This window comes from Uloborus diversus, chromosome 1 (assembly GCF_026930045.1).
Source record: "Uloborus diversus isolate 005 chromosome 1, Udiv.v.3.1, whole genome shotgun sequence".
In the NCBI taxonomy this organism is placed as follows: Eukaryota; Metazoa; Arthropoda; class Arachnida; order Araneae; family Uloboridae; genus Uloborus; species Uloborus diversus.
In genome coordinates, this window is record NC_072731.1 from 180,988,953 (window position 1) to 181,006,664 (window position 17,712).

The 17,712-nt window shown below is 33.2% G+C and overlaps 1 protein-coding gene across 1 annotated transcript in view; it reads right to left on the minus strand.

Moving 5' to 3' along the window:
• Positions 1-17,712, minus strand: part of LOC129233784 (uncharacterized) — a 92,291-nt gene that overhangs the window by 42,733 nt on the left and 31,846 nt on the right. The window contains exons 9-11 of the mRNA XM_054867764.1: positions 8,938-10,722; positions 8,070-8,826; positions 3,029-3,228 (exon numbers count right to left, since the gene is read on the minus strand). Of these exons, the coding sequence (XP_054723739.1) occupies positions 3,029-3,228; positions 8,070-8,826; positions 8,938-10,722 (2,742 nt within the window). The remainder of the gene's footprint in view (positions 1-3,028; positions 3,229-8,069; positions 8,827-8,937; positions 10,723-17,712) is intronic.

Consider the following 17,712-nt stretch of genomic DNA (forward strand, 5'->3'; position numbering starts at 1 on the left):
CTCTCTGAAACTAAAGTTTATCTTCAAGTTCTAATAATTATGACGCCTTACTTTCAGTGTGAAAGCTTTTTTTTTCGGAGTGGAGGAAAACTGCCTATTTTCAAAGAGCTGTAGCAAGCTTGTTATTTGTGCTACAAAAAAGTTGTAAATACAAAAGTTGTAGGAAATTTTATGTTCTTTAAACTTTATATTTAAAACTTTTTTCTAAGTTGAACCATTTCGGAGATATTTTGGAAAAAACAAAAAAAGTCATAAATTTTTGTGGTTTTTCGGCCCCCAAAAGTTCTCCCGGGGTCTTTCGTGTTGGATAACTTGGTTTATCCATGTCGGCACCAATATGTACAAATTAAAAAAATAAAATCTTTGACCCTATTTTTTGCAAGGTAAAATGTATCTATTGACTGGACTAAGTGTGTTCCACGGCATCATTGGGTTCCGTCAAAGGATGAGAAGGGTTCTGCCATGAGTTACATAAATTTATTATTTCAAATAGTAATTTCAGAAAAAGAAACTTTCAGGTATAAAATATGCTGCTCAAAATATTGAAGTAGCAATCGTAATTCTATCATCATTTTGTCAGCATAATTAAAAACAAGAGAAAAGAAAAGAAATGCACCATCTGATTTAAAGAAAGTTCTTAATGAAGCTTCAGAAGTAGTTAATTTTTTCAAGTCTCATTGCCTCCAGTCAACACTATTGAGCTAGATTTATGAAGATATGAGCAATCATCACAAATCACTGATTTTCAGTACGAAATATCCTGGATATCCAAAACAAACATTTTTGAAAGAGTGTATGAACTTACAGATGATCAGAAGGTTTTTCTGCTTGAGCAAAAGACTAATATCTTTCACAGTTTTCAACGTTTCGCATGACGTTGGTTGATATAATCAGCCTATCTGTTGCCTATTTTTTTGGTAAACTGAACCAAGTCTATTTTCATTCCAGGAGAAAGTTACCTCTTTTGCTGTGAGAGACGAAATAAGCTGGGATTTTGTATTCTCTGCCTCAGAGGCAACAACATAGAATATTTTCCTCTCTTAAAGTGAAGTTTTGCAAGAAAAACATCTCTATGAAGAAAATGCAGGGTACTAGTTCGGGGTATTTACCACTAGAATTACATCAGCCTTTGTATACCTAGAATTACAGCGGTGGTAACTTTGATCCTCGGAAAAGAAATCTGCATAGTTCTCTACAAATACATGTGTAGAAACTATTTTAAAATAAATTTATTTATAATAATTACAGTTTATTCTTAAGTATTCAGAGAGTTTAAGGTACATAATGAAGTATTTAAAAAAGGTTAATGCCCTTAGAATAACTAGCACTGTTATAGTTGAATTTTAGAAAGTAGCGGCGAATGCTTTTTTTTTTCATTTTCCAAAAACATTATGAAGGCTTAAACTTCTTGCAATGATATGTTTCAAGAGGCATTTTTGAGTTTTGCTCTGTTGCAGCACTAATAAATGTGTAGTTTACAAAATTAGTCAAAACATGTTCTGCATTTAAAACACCTTAAAACGTGTTAATCTGTTAAAATACAAAATTTTTCAGGTAGTAAAGGGCAGTAAATACAAATTTTTCCTTTTTTTTTTTTTTTTTTTTTGCCATTTATTGTACTTTATCTTTCCTGTACAAGTTTGCTTTTGATTTCCTCTGAAAAAAAAAGGTGCGACAGAATAGTTTTTTTATGTAGAAGAAAGCATTCGAATGATTATTCATCGTTATCATTTGACTCCCAGATCGTTAGCATATTGTATTTAAGTCATAAGCAATGATAGGGTTCCTTGAGGTAAAAGTATAGAACTAAGGGTTCTGTGGCATAAAAAGTTTGGGAACTGCTGACCTAAAGTTTTAATACTTCAATTTCGAAAATGTTTCGAGAAAGACCCCTGACTCCCTACCTCTTAACTCACTCAAAAATAGCCAAAATAGCATCTCAATACTTCAGCATGGAGAAATTTTCTGGTATGTGGATGCCCTTTGCTGTGGTGTAAACATTTCATCTCGTCAGCAATCACTCTTAATCCGCGATTTAGATTCAACTCTAAGACATTTTAAGAGCACACATAATTTTCATTTATGCATGTCAAGTTTGCAAAAAAAAAAAAAAAGCCAAATGAAAAAAAAAAACCTTGAAAGGATAATAAAAAAAAATCAAGAAAAAAAGTAAATTTTCAAATACAGACGATTATTTCGAAAATTCAGGGAGAATAGTGAGCAACTCTGCAGTCTGCAATGCAGGGAGTTGGAAATAACAGAGCTATACCAAAAAAAAATACAACAGAGCGGGTCTAAAAGCCACGCCTCCAAAAGCACATTGCAAACGAAACAAGTCCATGGCGGAAAATCGAGAGAATGTCGATTTAAATTCGTGGTTATGGAATGGTCCAGTAATATATGTGAAAGCATATTTTTCAAACACTCAATTTTTCTTTTTTAAGTGAAAACTGAAAGAAATTCATCGAATTTCTTTCACTTTTTCCAGAAGTGGGGACGGAAAGAAATTCATCGAATTTCTTTCCCTCCCCACCTCTGTTTCGGAAATTTTGTCCAAGACGAAAATCTGTCCTGAGACGGAAGGTCTTGCACCCATGATGTGGTGTAAGTCACAAAACGCTGTGTGTCATATCTTGATGAGTATTGGTCATACTAATTTCAAACTTTTTGTGTTGGAATTATTTTTCAATGGAGATTATTTCCCTAAATATAAGTTAGAGGACTTGGGGCCCGTTTAAAAAGTTAAATTTTGTATTTTTTGACTTAATTTTATTTTTGCTTCAAACTTTCAATATCTTAACTCTGCATCTGATTTTGAACGTTTTTGCAAATGGAAGTATACATCTAGGACTAACAGTTGCGAAAATAAAGGTTTTTGCAGGTTAAAACGGAACACCCTGTATACATACACATATATATATCTATAGATAAATAAACTATAAACTGGAAATATCCTTTAGTTACATTAGGATGGCATATTTTGGATTACAATTAAATAATAATAACATTATATTTTGAGTTTATTTACCTTTATTTCCTCCTCTGATGAAAATGTAAGAGCACAATGATTACATTTGTAGAAGATGTTAGCAGGGTTTCCGGAAGCCTGCTCACTGGACTTGGATTCTGAATTAGACTGCAGTTTAGGACAGGTTGGAATATGAGTCATGAGTTCATGAGGATCTCCATATGGATAAAGGCACTTTGCACAAGACCATGTTTTTGGTCCTAAAAATCAAGTATGTTGCATTTATACATTAGATTATTTTCAACTAAAAATAAAATATGCAAGATGCGCAATCTAACGACTATTTAAATGACCTTGGTTCAAACTAAACAGTATGAAATGAATTAAATATAGAATTTCTTCATTACAACACTGAACAATAGCAGTTAACCCTAATACCTTTATGTGGAGCAACCGCCGAACCTCTCCTTTCTATGATCACAAAAGATGGACTATGGTTGTGTCTTTAAGCCTCTAGTTTTATGTTTTTTCTATTAGGAGCTCCCCCCCTCCCCTTCTTCCTTTACCTTGACATTGTCTAAGCCAGCTCAAAAAATTTAAGACTTTAGATTCGAAAATTTTCGGGAGAGAGCCTCAGAATCCCCTCTTTTAATTCACCCAAAGATAGATTTTCATTTGTAAGACTGCATGTGCACATTTCAATTCCTTAACTTTTACCAAAGATTAAAGGTTTTTAAGACTTTAGTTATAAACATTTCTCTGGAGCAGCAGTTCTCAACTGGTGGTCCGACAGACCGGCAACTGTCAACAGAAAAATTTACCTGGTTCTAGGAGATTTTTGTTTGTTTACGCTTAAAATTTTCCCTTTCTTTAAAAGAAGGAAAAGGAAAGGAAGAAAAAAAACTATAATAATGAAAATAATAGACATGTACAACATCATTTTTGAGATTAATTTTGGCAATTTTCTATGATTTTTCATCAGTGTTTACTATTTAAGCATATTTTTACAATAATTATTTATATTTTTGTAACAGTTCTGTAATAGCAAATAAAGTGTAACTAAACTATTCATTTATTCAAACATCAGTATAAAAACTTTCAGGGGAAAGAACCTCAACTGTTTGCAAAAAATTTTTATATGTTTTTTAACGATCCTTGTGTCAATTTTTTTTTTTTTTTTTTTTGCAAGAAAAGAAAGGCAAAAATAGGAGGGGGGAGAGAAGTTCCACCAGTCAAAAAAAACACAGGTTTTAAACCAAGAGCACAATTATTTTTATTTATTTAACCAAAAATAAAGAATGAATGAAAAAGAAAAAAAAAGGAAAACCATCACCGGTTTCCAAATTTTTTGGGAAAGCTCTTGCAAGTCCACAGGCTAAAAAAGGTTGAGAAATGCAGCTCTGGAGTACATAAATCTCTAAATTCTTCTCTCTTTCAGTCATCCAAAGATAGACAAAAATTTAGTAAAGTGCAGATTCCAAAAACGACAAAAATTTAGTAATGTGCAGATTCCAAAAACTTTTGAGTTTAATCCCCTTTGCCTGAATGAACCAAAGACTGCATAAACTTACATTTTTTAAGACCCCTGCTTTGTGATTTTTTACCCCCCCCCCCCTCTTCCACAACTTTAACATCACTAAAGACAGCCTAAACTTTTTTAAAACTTCAGCTTCTTTGGGAGAAATCCCAACCATTCCCCTTAATTAACAGTTGCATTTTTACAATTTTGTTTTCAAAGATGTTTCTTGATCTTTTTGAAAATTTTACTAGAAAGTGCCCTTGAGCATACCCTTATCAAAGATTTATTCATTTTAAACACTTCAGTACCGAAAATATGTGGATTCAGAGCAGCATTTTCTTGCAAGTGTATGCAGACCCCGAAGTGGTTTTTGGGGGGGAAAAAATAGGAAATAAGGAATCAAAAATTGAAAAAGTAGGAAAAGTAGGAAAAAGATCACTTAAAAAAGTAGGAAAAAATAGGAAGAGATGGGACTACACACACGTCAAGAGGAAACAAATTTAGAGTAAATTTTATTTCTAACGTAAAATAAACTAACAGTATTTTTGATTTAAAACTGTCCCAAAAATAAATTAACAGTACCTTTGAAGTATTAAAGGGATTTAATGGAAGGCTGAGTCGAAAAAACAAAACGAAAGAAACAAACTGACAATCATCAGTATGAAAAATAAACTGGTGAAAACAAAGATATATGAAAATAAAATTCAAACTAAGAAACACTTTTCAACAATACAGTAATAAATTTTTAAGTATGAAAGAATTAAATGCAATATAGCGATTGCAAAATAATAATAATAACTCATATTTTGGGGGCAATAAAATAATCTTTGTCAAAGATTTGTTTTGTCAAAAACGAAAACATTCCTTCGAGAGCTTCCATTTATCATTTGAAAATACTAGCACTTTCAGCTCCTGTTGTCAAAACTATGATACAAAAAGCAAAGCAAATATTAAATTACTTTTAGTTAAAAATAACCAGCAGCTGACATGCATTCTTGCATAAACATGGGCAGATGTATTGAATTTGAAGAAAAAGGGAAAAGACTGAAAATGCAGAACTAAAATAAATTTGTTCTTAAATATGGGACATAAAATTTATATCAAAATAATTAAACTAAATAAATAACGAAAGAAGTAAACTAAAGGGTCTGTATTATGTTAGGTAGTTTTAGCATTCAAAATAAATTTTTGGTTCACGCACGTCATTTATGGGGGGGTCAGTGGGGTCAATTTCTCCCCTCACTGGCCTTGGAAAATTAATGCTTAACTATACAAGCTTGTTCGGTTTTTGTTGTTTTAAGATAAAATTTGCATTCAGTATGCATCCTTTGCTAGCCACCCCCGGAGGAAAACCAGAATGACGGGACAGTTTTAATTTGAATCAAGCAATAAAAACCAATATTGTTTTATTGGTTTGGTGATTTTTTACCTCTTTCTTGTTCCAAAATTTGTCACAAAAAAAAAAAAAAAAAAAGAAGGAAAAATACATGCATAGTAAACATAACATTTTTATTAAAGCCAAAGATCAGTTACTAATGCTTCTCTGTGCATAAGAGTAAAGACATGTAGTTTCGTTCGATCCTCATCATACGACCAAAATATTCATTCGGAAATTGTTGTTCTCGAAATTGAGTGAGGGGGGGAAGCACCTAGTATCAAATGCCAGCATATATCTCTCCCCCCCCCCCCCTTGATCATGCGCTCTGAGTACAATAACTTATACAGTACGTATTTACTTGTGGCTCTATCCCCAAACTTTTAAAAATGTAAAGAAATAACAATGGAATCTCGCATTTAAATTGATTTCCGGTTTTTTCTCCAAAGATCGGGAACGTTTTGCTTGCCCATCTAGGTTTTGCCGTGTTTTTTTTTTTTTGCAAATACACTCTTTACAAGGAAAGAAAATGAAATTTTTATAATCATGTTTACGTTTTAGAATGAACAATAATCATATTTATGCATAAAAAAAAGTTTGTTTCAGCGATTATTTTTGAAGTGATCCGTTTTTGCAAATTTCTGTTATCTTTATTTTGTACTAATATCAATGAAATATGTAAAAGTGTACAGGTTTTTCATTTTTTGCTTCCTTCCGTTCCTTTTTATGGCTTTTCATTGCCTTTCTGTTTAAATAGAGCTCCATTTCACTTGTAATCAACTATACAAAAAATTGGCAAATAGGAAATTTGGCTTTTCCCGCACTTTTTGGACAGTCGGCTTTTTACTTTAATTAAAGCTTCTAATTCAGGGGTAAATAATATATAATTGCATCAGAATGGGTCAGTATCTGTTTCTTTATTGTTTCTTTAAAACAGTGGGACTGAAGTCAGGCGATAAAAAGAAAGGTCGATCATAAACGCCGCAACGGCATAAGTCACTTACGAATTAACTTTTAAACACGCAGACGCCGCAGTGTTCCTGTCATAATTACTGTAGTCAGTGAATTAAAAACATAGGATTTGCTTGTTTCTTTTGCTGTTTAAAATTGAAACATGCAGAAAATTATCGGTGCGGCATTGTAAAAATAAGAAAAAACGCACAATTAGAAGTGCTATACTAAACAAAGAAAAAGTAGGGGAAAAAAAGGAAAAAAGTAGGAAAATAAGGGAAGAAGAGCTCTAAAAAGTAGGAAAAATAGAAATTTTTGGGGTCTGTGGTAATGCCAAATTAGAACTGAAACTTAACTCCTTCTATCTCCCCCACCCCCCAGCCCCATTCCAGAAAATTGATTGAAAGACATTAGAACTTACTGATTCATCAAATTTGTGCAATGTTTAACAAGAACAGGACTAAAATGCTGGAACAGTAGCCCACCAATGTTTGAAACAGCTTTGATATAATTTTCCCTGATTCTTGCCCAAATTCCCTGATAATTCGTGAATCTTCAAAACCTCACGTAATTCCAGATTTTCCAGGCCTATGGCCATCCTGATTAAAGTAATTAACCTACCTATTACTCAAAAGAAATCAGTTCCATTCAGCGTGCCTGTCTAGCTGAATGGAGTCTGCCTACCTAAATCATTCGAACAGAACAGATGGGGGGACAAGGGGAGGGGGCAACATTTGATCTGGTGTCGTCTGCCCCAATCCTCTTCATTTGAAAAAGAATCCTTTTGTAACAAATTTAAAACTCAAGTCAGTTCAATGCTGGCTTGGTTGACATTGCAATCTTCATGCTAAAAATGAAAAATAAAGAAAACAAAATTGCAAATGTTTCGTTAAATTTCACGATTTTTCCTCAGGTCAAGAATTTTCCCGGACTATTCCAGCACCAATTTTCTACAATTTTAAATCTCAGTAATTCCAAAGTGTATTTTGTTAAATTCAAGGAGATCTAAGCACCTTGGAAACAGTCCTCCCCCCCCCTTCCAAGGATATCCCAGGAGTCCAAGGAACCAATACACACACACCATGGATGACAGATATAGCAAAATGTTCCAAGCTGACATGTCATCAATATTAGCCATCAAAAACAAAAATTTTCGCTTAGGCACTAACATACTGATTACTTGAAAAAAATAATGATAATAATATTTCATTGAAATATGAAAAAATAAATAAATAAGTAAATAAAACATTATTTACCAGTTTGAACAGCATGAGACAACATGATATGCTTAGTTAGTCGATCCTTCCCATGAACATACACAGAACATACTGAACACTGCAAATGTGGCCCTGGCTGATCTTGCAAATGTCTTTGTTTGACATGTGTTCTTAAACGACTAGGTCTGGAAGTACAATATGTGCAGTAGCGACAAACATATGTTTGCATTCTATGCATTACTTTCATATGTTGATGGTGACTGGTGAAATCTGTAGATGGATGACCACAAAGTCCACAATAGAAAAAGTTTCCTATTTCAGTCACATCAGACTCAGGCACAAGTCTTACAGTTTTATTATGAGCATTTGGGTAATGATCACGAACTTCAGACAAAGTTTTCAAAGTTGTGTCACAAAAACGACAACCAGAATTTAGAGTCGTTTCTTCATTAACATCTGAAGGAACACACACAAAAACAATGTTTTCATTAAATTCAGCTTTGTTTGTATGAACAGCAAGTTCATGGATAACATGATAATGTTTTTCAAGATCAGCAGGAAAACGTAATGAATATTTATTTCTGCAAAATAAGCACTGTAGTGTATTATCATATGAGGAAAATATCTGACGAAACAAAAACATTCCTGACAATTTGTCACAGTTGTCAGCCTCACTGAGGGGTAATTCACTTTCAACTAATTGCACTGAATTAGGAAGAATCATTGCATTGTAATCATCAATGGTTTCTAAAGTACAGTCTTCAAGAGCAGGTCTGGTGTCACCTCGTTTTTTCATCTAAAAAATAATAATTATAGTTAAAACAAATTATCAACAAAAAGCATTTATTAACAACAATTGCATGCAGTAAAGAATTTTACAAAAAAGGATGCTAAGTGAAAATCTCACCGCATATGCATATCTTGCACCAGGTTTCTTTGGATCATCATAATCATCATCGTCATCTTCCATATATTTAGCTTTTTCAATTTCTCTAATCCGCCCGACACTTCGACGAATAGCTTCAACTTTGGCTGTAGCTTTAAGGACTGCTTTTTGTCTGTCATTACCACTTACTTCAACCATTGTACCATCTTGCATAACAACAAATACACGATTTTTCTTCACTTCACGCTCTTCTTTAATCTTCCTGCTTACAATAGAACTCTTCCTAGTCATTAGTTCACTAAGAGTTGATCCAAGATATCCTCCATTACTTAATCTGCTCAGTTGATCTTCTTTTCTTGGTCTTCCTGGTCTTCGTTTGATGCTGTGTCCGCCTCGGCCTCTGGTGCTTGGCATTCTTTGAAACAAATCATTTGAAAATTGGAAAGATTTACGAGGCACTGTTTTTTTCATAGGGCTAAAGTTGGGATCTTGAATCAATTCTCTGATATTTATGCTATTTTCTTGAGATGAATGAATAGAGGCAGAAGTATCACTTTCAGGAGGTACAGAATTTTCATCCCCAGATTCAGCTACTAATATTTTTTCACCGCCTGCAGTGACAAGTGTTTTCATCCCACTTTCAGAAATGGGTTGCACAGGTCTGGCCAATATAGTATTAGTTTTAAAAATTGGTGTTACAGTCAGTGTCCTCTGACGTATTTCTGGTTGAGGTTGGAAAACAGAGTTAGGTACCATATTTTGCACAATAATATGCCTTTGAGGTTCTAACTTGCGTGGTCTTCCTCGTTTCTTTGATGAACTTGTGTTCCACATTCTGACTTCAGAAACACCAGCATATTGAGGTGCATCTTCACCTAAGGGTATAACCATAGGCCTGGGTAATTTAGAAGCAGAGCTTTTGTTTACTCTCCGAGTAGTACCATCGGGAAGTATATCATCATCATCGTCATCATCATCATAAGCTGCATTTAAATCTTCTTCAAAGTTGCTATCCCCAGACATATCCATTTCCGATTCTGAAAATTTACCAAGCTTTGGCTTACCAGAAGATGTAATGGCTTCATCAAAATTTTCTACAATGTAATCATTCCATCTAGAGGGAAGTTTTCCACGTCTGCGTTTCCCAGGAACTACAGATTCCTCATTGTATAAACTATCACGAGTATTCTGCAAAGAGTCCGTAGTAGTTTCATCAACAAAACTGGGTGGTTCAACCACTTTTGGTTTTCTTGGACGGCCTGGCTTTTTTTTACGGGCAGGTGGAGTAGCTTGCATGTAATTATATAGATTTGATGTTGGCTTCTTATATGTCTGGGATAAAACTTGTATTTCATCATCATCAGCCTCAATTTTAATTTGTGGCATAAAGTTTGATGAATTTAATGAACTTCGATTGCTTTGATCCATTAGGCTTTCAGGGACTAACTTTTTTGGCCCTAACGAAACCTTCGGATCTAGATTTGACTGTTCCAGTAAATTGATTTGGTTTTGTTCCCCCATTACTAAAATATACTTTCCAGGTTCACCAGGCTTTGGCAAATAAATTGCTGATGAACCATCACTACCACTGTTCTCTTTACCATCTTGTGGTGTACTAGTTGGAATACGATTTAATATCTCCCATATTTTTTCTTGGTTATCAGCTCTGCTAACTTTAGATGCACTTGGTGTGGATGTATTATTTGTAGAATCATCATCTAAATATTCAACTTCTGCCAAATCTTTATGAAGACCCAAAGCTTGTAACAATGAATCAGTAGCCACAACTGTTCCTGATACCAACTCCTAAAAGAAAATGTATCAATTCATAAATGTTACTGGGATTGTTTTTATTTTGTCATCTGCATTTAATTATATTGTTTAACATGGAAAGAAAGCGTGTTAAATGATGTAATTAAATGTGGTGTTGACAGTAACTGAAAGAAGAAAAACATGAAAATGATTGACAAAATTTAAGTAGAATAAAACCTAGCTGCATGAATATTTGATAAACAACAATATACATTTTGTAATAACCAAGAATGTGCTAACTAAACAATTGTTATTTTCCCTTAATAGTGTTCTTTACAGTTATGACACTAATACAGCGTTGTTCTCACAAATACATGTTAATTCTTATCAATAAAAGGGGGGGAATGCTTATAAGATAGCTTTTAATTTTTGCTTCACAACAAATCTAGCAAAACAGTTCAATTTCCGTATTAAAACAATTCTAATTCGCTCATCCAATTTCCCTAAATAAGTTGTTAATGTCAAAAAATCCAGTTGCTATACTAAGATACTTCGCAATAATGTACTACAATAACACACATTTGACAATAGAGAAAAATATACCGATCGGGCTGATTACCAATAGCAGCAAAAAATAATTAGTCGACGAATGCTGCTGATTAAATATAACAAGGTTTCCATTATGGTCGCGTTTTTCGCACAATAAGCAAATACTGACTGTTACGAAAATAAAGAAATTTATTATTTTTTGCTATTTAAAAGAGAAAGAGAGAGGAATCAAGCATGGCAATATTCAACTTAAGGGTGCTCTTCACTGAGAGTCTGAAAGCTTCGGATCCAATGCTAACCTACGGGGAAAGTTAAAGGTTATTTTACAATATTCCTTTGAAGTTTTCGGGTCAATTTTTTTTCTGAGTATTTTTCAAGCCTATGTCTGTGTATATTAGTTTTTACTTTTTTGATACGTCCATTCTTCAATTTTTTAAAATTCGAGAAAAAATGAATTTCTTCGAAAACGAGGTACTGTTGGACCTTTCGCTCTGTAAAAAAGCTGCAAATCGTGCTATCGAAATTTTAAGAACGCCCCAACACGCAAAATATTTCCAGCTCTCTTTTGAGACTAAGTTTGAAATGATGCGACCATTTCTAAAAAAATATCGGAGTTCCAACCATCTGAAATATTTTCGAAAAAGCTCAATTTCTCTACTAAGCCACGCCTTTCACTGGTCCCTCCTTTCTTGAGGGGAAAAACCGGGTGAGGTGTATAAGATTTACGATCATTAGCGCAAACGACCGTTTCCATTTACTACTCCCCTCTTTTCCGGAGGCATTTTTCAATGAAGGAATGAATGAGTGCTTTTGAAAGTGAATCCACATGCTTGGAAACATCTTCACGATTTGATTTGTGTTTAGAAAGGATATAGTTTTTAAAGAGTGCTTCTGAGATAATTCTTGTGAATTCTTGTGCTAAATGACCTCCTGAATCCAAATATGACCACCTTTTCCCATTCACACGTCCCGCTTTTTTGGAAATGTCGCCCGCAATTTTTTTCAGTTTTTGAGTTTCATAGCCATTATTTTTATTTGGAGGGGAAGTTATCGTTATATTATACATTAATACTTTTCTGAGGGGCTAGAGAGGTGCTACGTTTGTACGCAAGAACATATGAAGGAAATTGGTTAACTCATGGGGGGTATTACCACTTATTATATTTTTAAAATCATCAAAATCCATCCTTTTTTCTAGGGGTTTGTTTTACAATTTTTTCCCTTATTTTTTGGCATGAAACCAGAGTATAGGACTCACACCTATAAACCCTATATCCGAAAAAAAAAAATTCACGTTGTAAATTTAAAAAAAAGGAAGTATCGCATTTTGCGTAAAGTTGCATCGCAGACCTTCAGTGAAGAACCTTTTCGTGTTATTCAAATTCATTCACGGATATAATTAAGATTAAAATTATCTTAAGTATGCTTATAATATAGCATTAATGAATATTTCTATTTCTGGGGATGCACTACCCCCATTACTTTTCACAACATCAAGAAGGCATAAACAATGGAGCTGGTGCATCCAAAGAAAGATAAATATGTATATTAATGCTACTTTATAAGCAAATTTAAGGATGCTTTTCACTGAGAGTCTGAAAGCCTACGGATCCAATGTTAACCTGCGGGGAAAGTTGGATGAAGATTTTACAAATTCCTTTGAAGTTTTCATGTAAATTTTTTTCCGAGTATTTTTCAAGCCTCTATCTGTGTCGTGTACTTTTTCCTTTTTTGAAATATCCATTCTTTGATTGTTTAAAATTCGAGAAAAAATGAATTTCGTTGAAAGAGGTGGTAGGTACTGTTTGATATTTTGCTCCATAAAAAATCTGGCAAAATATTTCCAGCACTCTTTTGAGACTTTGTTCGAAATAAAGCAACCATTTCTAAAAAAAAAAAAAAAAAAAAAAAACCGTATTCTAGATACTTACTAGATATTTGGATTCTATTTTTGTCTATATTATACTATGTTACTACAAATGTAAACACATAAAATGCTTTCCACAGCTCAACAAACATTTTTGAAAATAATTTCTCGAGCCAAACTCGTAAAAAATTCTTTACAAGGTATGTACACATTGATCATGTAATTCATAATACAGTGAAATCCAGTAACAATGAACTTCAAAATCGGGACTGAAAACTTATTTGGTTGAAACGGGTACTTCGTTATACTGATATACGTTGTAACAGGATTTCACTGAATTTTTCTTTTGAAGACTTTCTAAGGAGAAAAATGATACATACCTGCATTTCTTTAAAGCATGAATGAGTATAAAAAAATTGTTTTAAAGCAGGGTTGGGTTCCCAGGGTCGTGACCCCAAATGGGGTCGTGTAGCGTTTCTTCTTCGGTCGAAACATTATTCCTACCACAGTATAGTTGGGGGTGGATCGAATCTAACATAGCAGTTTTGTAATGTAGGATCTAACGTAGCTTTCACAATGTTGCCAGGTTAGGTCCACACCTTGCGATACTTTACTGACATGTAGGCTACGTGATCACAGGTCCTTTACTTAGTCAAAAAAGGGTCGCAACGTGCAAAAGATTGGGAACCACTGGTTTAAATTTACAGATAATTAGAGAACTGATGGGGGAAGGGGGAGAACACTGACCATTTTGTTTTTAACTGGATGAATACACCATGTTCTAAGAATCTTTCGGTAGTCGTGTTACACTGAAATTTTCATAAGCTCAGACAAATAATTTGTCTGATGTCTAAAACATTTCCCCGAAACCTAAGGTTTTTCAATTTTAGCCGGTCTTTATCAATATATATTTGTGTGTATGCACTGTGCAGTCGCGTCTGTTCATAGTGAAGTCTAAGGAACCGAATAACAATTTCGTATATAGCCTCAATTTCGCTATAAAAAGGTAAACAACAAGAAGGGAACTGAACCATAAATACGATATATACGGCTTGAATATTAGTACGAAAAACCAAATTTCTAGTTGAATTTTAATTCAAAGTGTCAAAGGACAAAGTTTTTTAATATCCTGGATAAAAAAACAAATACATAGCCACAAGTTTTCAATCAAGCAATGCATTTTCTACACTTATAATTTACATCTTTTACTTGTGCTTTTAAGACGTTGTTTTTGACTTTTATCTATTTCTTGCACAAAGCTCATGCTTTTTGAAGTGCATATTTTATTTACAATTTACACATTTAAAAATTGAAGCTATTTTGGAACACCCGATTTAAAATGGTGTTAAAGCTTCATTGAAACATTATCATTATTTAATATTATTCATAAATGGGGGAAAAAAATTAAAAAAAAAAAAAATATACCAAACAGAAAAGAAAGAAACATTTAGCATCCAGCCCATAGCTTTCATTTGAATTTTGACGTCTTGAATTTAAATTATATTTTTCACAATCACGAATTGTGGTAGAACCCTACTCGTTGGGTTTCTTATTTCTACAAATGGTTCCTATCAGAATTATATTTGTAAAAGTCATGATTTGAATACAAGACGTCTACATTCAAATGAATTCCAGGGGCTGGATGCTGGACGTTGTTGACTGAATGCTGTTTTTGTCTGAAAAGTATTGTGTAAAATCGAGAGGGTTGGGAATAAGTAAAATCGATGGCGGGGACATGAACTTCACCGCCCAGGAGGAGGGACATGCTCGCGAAGACACGTGGAACAGACGAGTTTGCATTAAAAGAATAGAAAATTAAAGTCGAAAGAACATAAACTACGGACAAGTGAAAACAATAACCAACTGTGGTCGCTCAAAAAAAGAATATATTTGGTCTTGGTCAAGCAATAAGGTATTCGAGGGCGAATGATTGGTATTAGTCTCACGCAACTTTGCGCACATCTCTCAACTTTTGTTGATTTTAAATGTTAACATTTATTGACATAGAAATTACACTATTTTAATGTAAAAACGTGCAAATTAAATTACACTTGTTTCGGGGTTATTAAGAACATCTTTATCAATAGAGATAGATACATGTGTTTCTGTCTTTTACATCATTCAAAAAGTTTTTATTGGGCCTGACAGATTTCTCTTCCACGTTCTGGAGTTATTTGAGTTACCCTAATTTTGCTAACAGTTTAAAATTTCTCCGGGAAGTCGAGAAGAGATCAAAAAAAAAAAAAAAAAAAAAGAAAAGAAAAATTAGAAAAATTAGAGCAATAAATGTTAGTACACTCAACAATTTATAAATTGTGCTTCATGAATACTTTTATACAAAAAGAGAAAAATTAAATTGAAATATTTTTAAAATTTAAAGGATAGTATACTAATGTGTGTGATTTGCAAATGTGGAATTATATTTTCAATTCTGATACTTTTTTCTGAATATAAATTACGTATGTAAGACATTGTTCACATTCTTACAAGCAAACAATTGACGTAAATAGGGAATATTCCACGTAATTGTTACGATTGTTTGATTGATTGCAATAGTTTGCATCAATGAAAGCTTGATTGAGTGCAGCTATCAAGTTTAGGACTTCGTTTGCACGAAGCTGTCAACATTGTGTGGTAATAAAGAGGTTTCATTTAATTTCGAAATGCGAGCATGAATGAATTTTCTGAAAATTGTGCTTTTAGCCGTTGCTTTTCTCACCATAGTATCCGCAGAAAGGAAAGCATTTCTGATTATGTTTATTGTTATTATTACTATTTTGAATCGCAGAAAGCAATGCATAACTAATGTAACCAAAAATTGAAAACCATTAGGAAAAAAAAAAGACCTGAGAAGAAAAAAAAAAATCAAAAGTTTTAAAAAGTTATTCTATTCCTCCTAACATTTTGCATTTGAATAAGTCGAAGTACATTGTTCCAAGTGTACTGCAAGTAAACTGCAGCTTGTATTTTTAATTTAAGTACATTATTGCAAGTAATTCCCTGTTGCTCGTGTAATTCCACCCACGAAATGTATTTTCAAATGTTCTCAAACATCATATAACTGCTGCTTCGAAAATACACTTCAATAAAAGACTTACCAACTACTTATTATTATAGCCTGTTGCACTTTTCGTCTAATGCGTAAAATATTATTATTATTATTATTATTATTATTATTATTATTATTATTTTTGAAAAAGAATTTCAATTTTAAGAAGTATATTAATCATTTAGTCTTGTGTATGCTGCTCTAGTCACCATGCTGATTATCTATGTTTTTGCGGGATGATTTGTTTACTGATAGTAAACAAATGCAGCCCTGCGCATGATGAATCACCGGAAAAATATAAATAAATATCTAAAACAGTAATTGTTTAATTAACAAAAATGTCAGTTCAGCGTTGCATATCCTCCATCGAATTGCAGAAGTATTCCTTTTTCGACCATATATATATATATACATATATACTAAAAATAGCGGGATCCCCCCCCCCTCTTTGAAATGTAACCATATCCTAATATGAAATTGTTTTCTGATTACGACATTTCTGCCGTTCTCACAATAATTAAAAATAAAATCAGCATCGTTCCACCTCTTGACTCTAAATATCCGATAACCGATATGTAATCTTCCCTCCTCACCCCTCACCCTTTTTTTCCGGGACTACACCACAGGTTTACACTAAGCTTATACCTCTTGTTTTATATATATATATATATATATATATATATATATATATATATATATATATATATATATATATATATAATCATATCCTAACGCAAAAAATTGCATTCTTTAATTAAACATCAGACAAGAAACTAATTAGCTTTATGAACGAAATAAGATTCGGACGTGGCAATTGAAAACATCGTTTAAAAAAAAAATAACACAATCGTTTTTCCTGTTCAATTTATGATAAATTTTCTTTTCATTCATAAATTTTTCATGAATATAAAATCTGGGAACGCATATCCAAAAAAAAAAAAACTTTGTTTCAAAAATTACGGCAGACCCTTTGGTACTGACTTTATTTTCTGTTCTGTTCAACCTTCGCATCGGTACTGTTCAAGTGGGGTTTCGGCCGCCAGCTAATTTCCTTGATTGCTCTTCACGACGGGGGTCATTTAGGGGTTTCTTTCCCTCCAGAACAATGACAGCTGTGACAGGTCACGTGTTCCTGCCTTACATCGATTACCGTCCACTCCATTGGCTGTTGAAGTGTCAATCACTTGATTCAGGTTCACGCCCATCGTTCAAGGAAGAAAGTCATTTACACCCTAACTTCAAAGTTTTCCCTCACTGAAGAGCAGCCTTAATCTTACTAAACCTCTCAGCAAGATGTTTTAAATTATTATTAAGTTCAACAATACTTAGTTTTGGTAGCCATTATGTCCTAATATCATTGCATTTTTGGGGAAGAATACTTGTACTGCTTTTAAAATCAAACTTGTGTTTTCTCAGTGGAAAAAACAATTCTAAATTTCTTATTTCAAATTTAAAATAAGAAAAATTAACTATGGTGTATTTATTTCTTCAAAGACGCCACAGCTGAATATTAAACTTAGTTTTCACTTAAGGTTGCCTTTCTGCCAGCAGAAACTAGTTTTTGCCAGCCAGTGGCAGA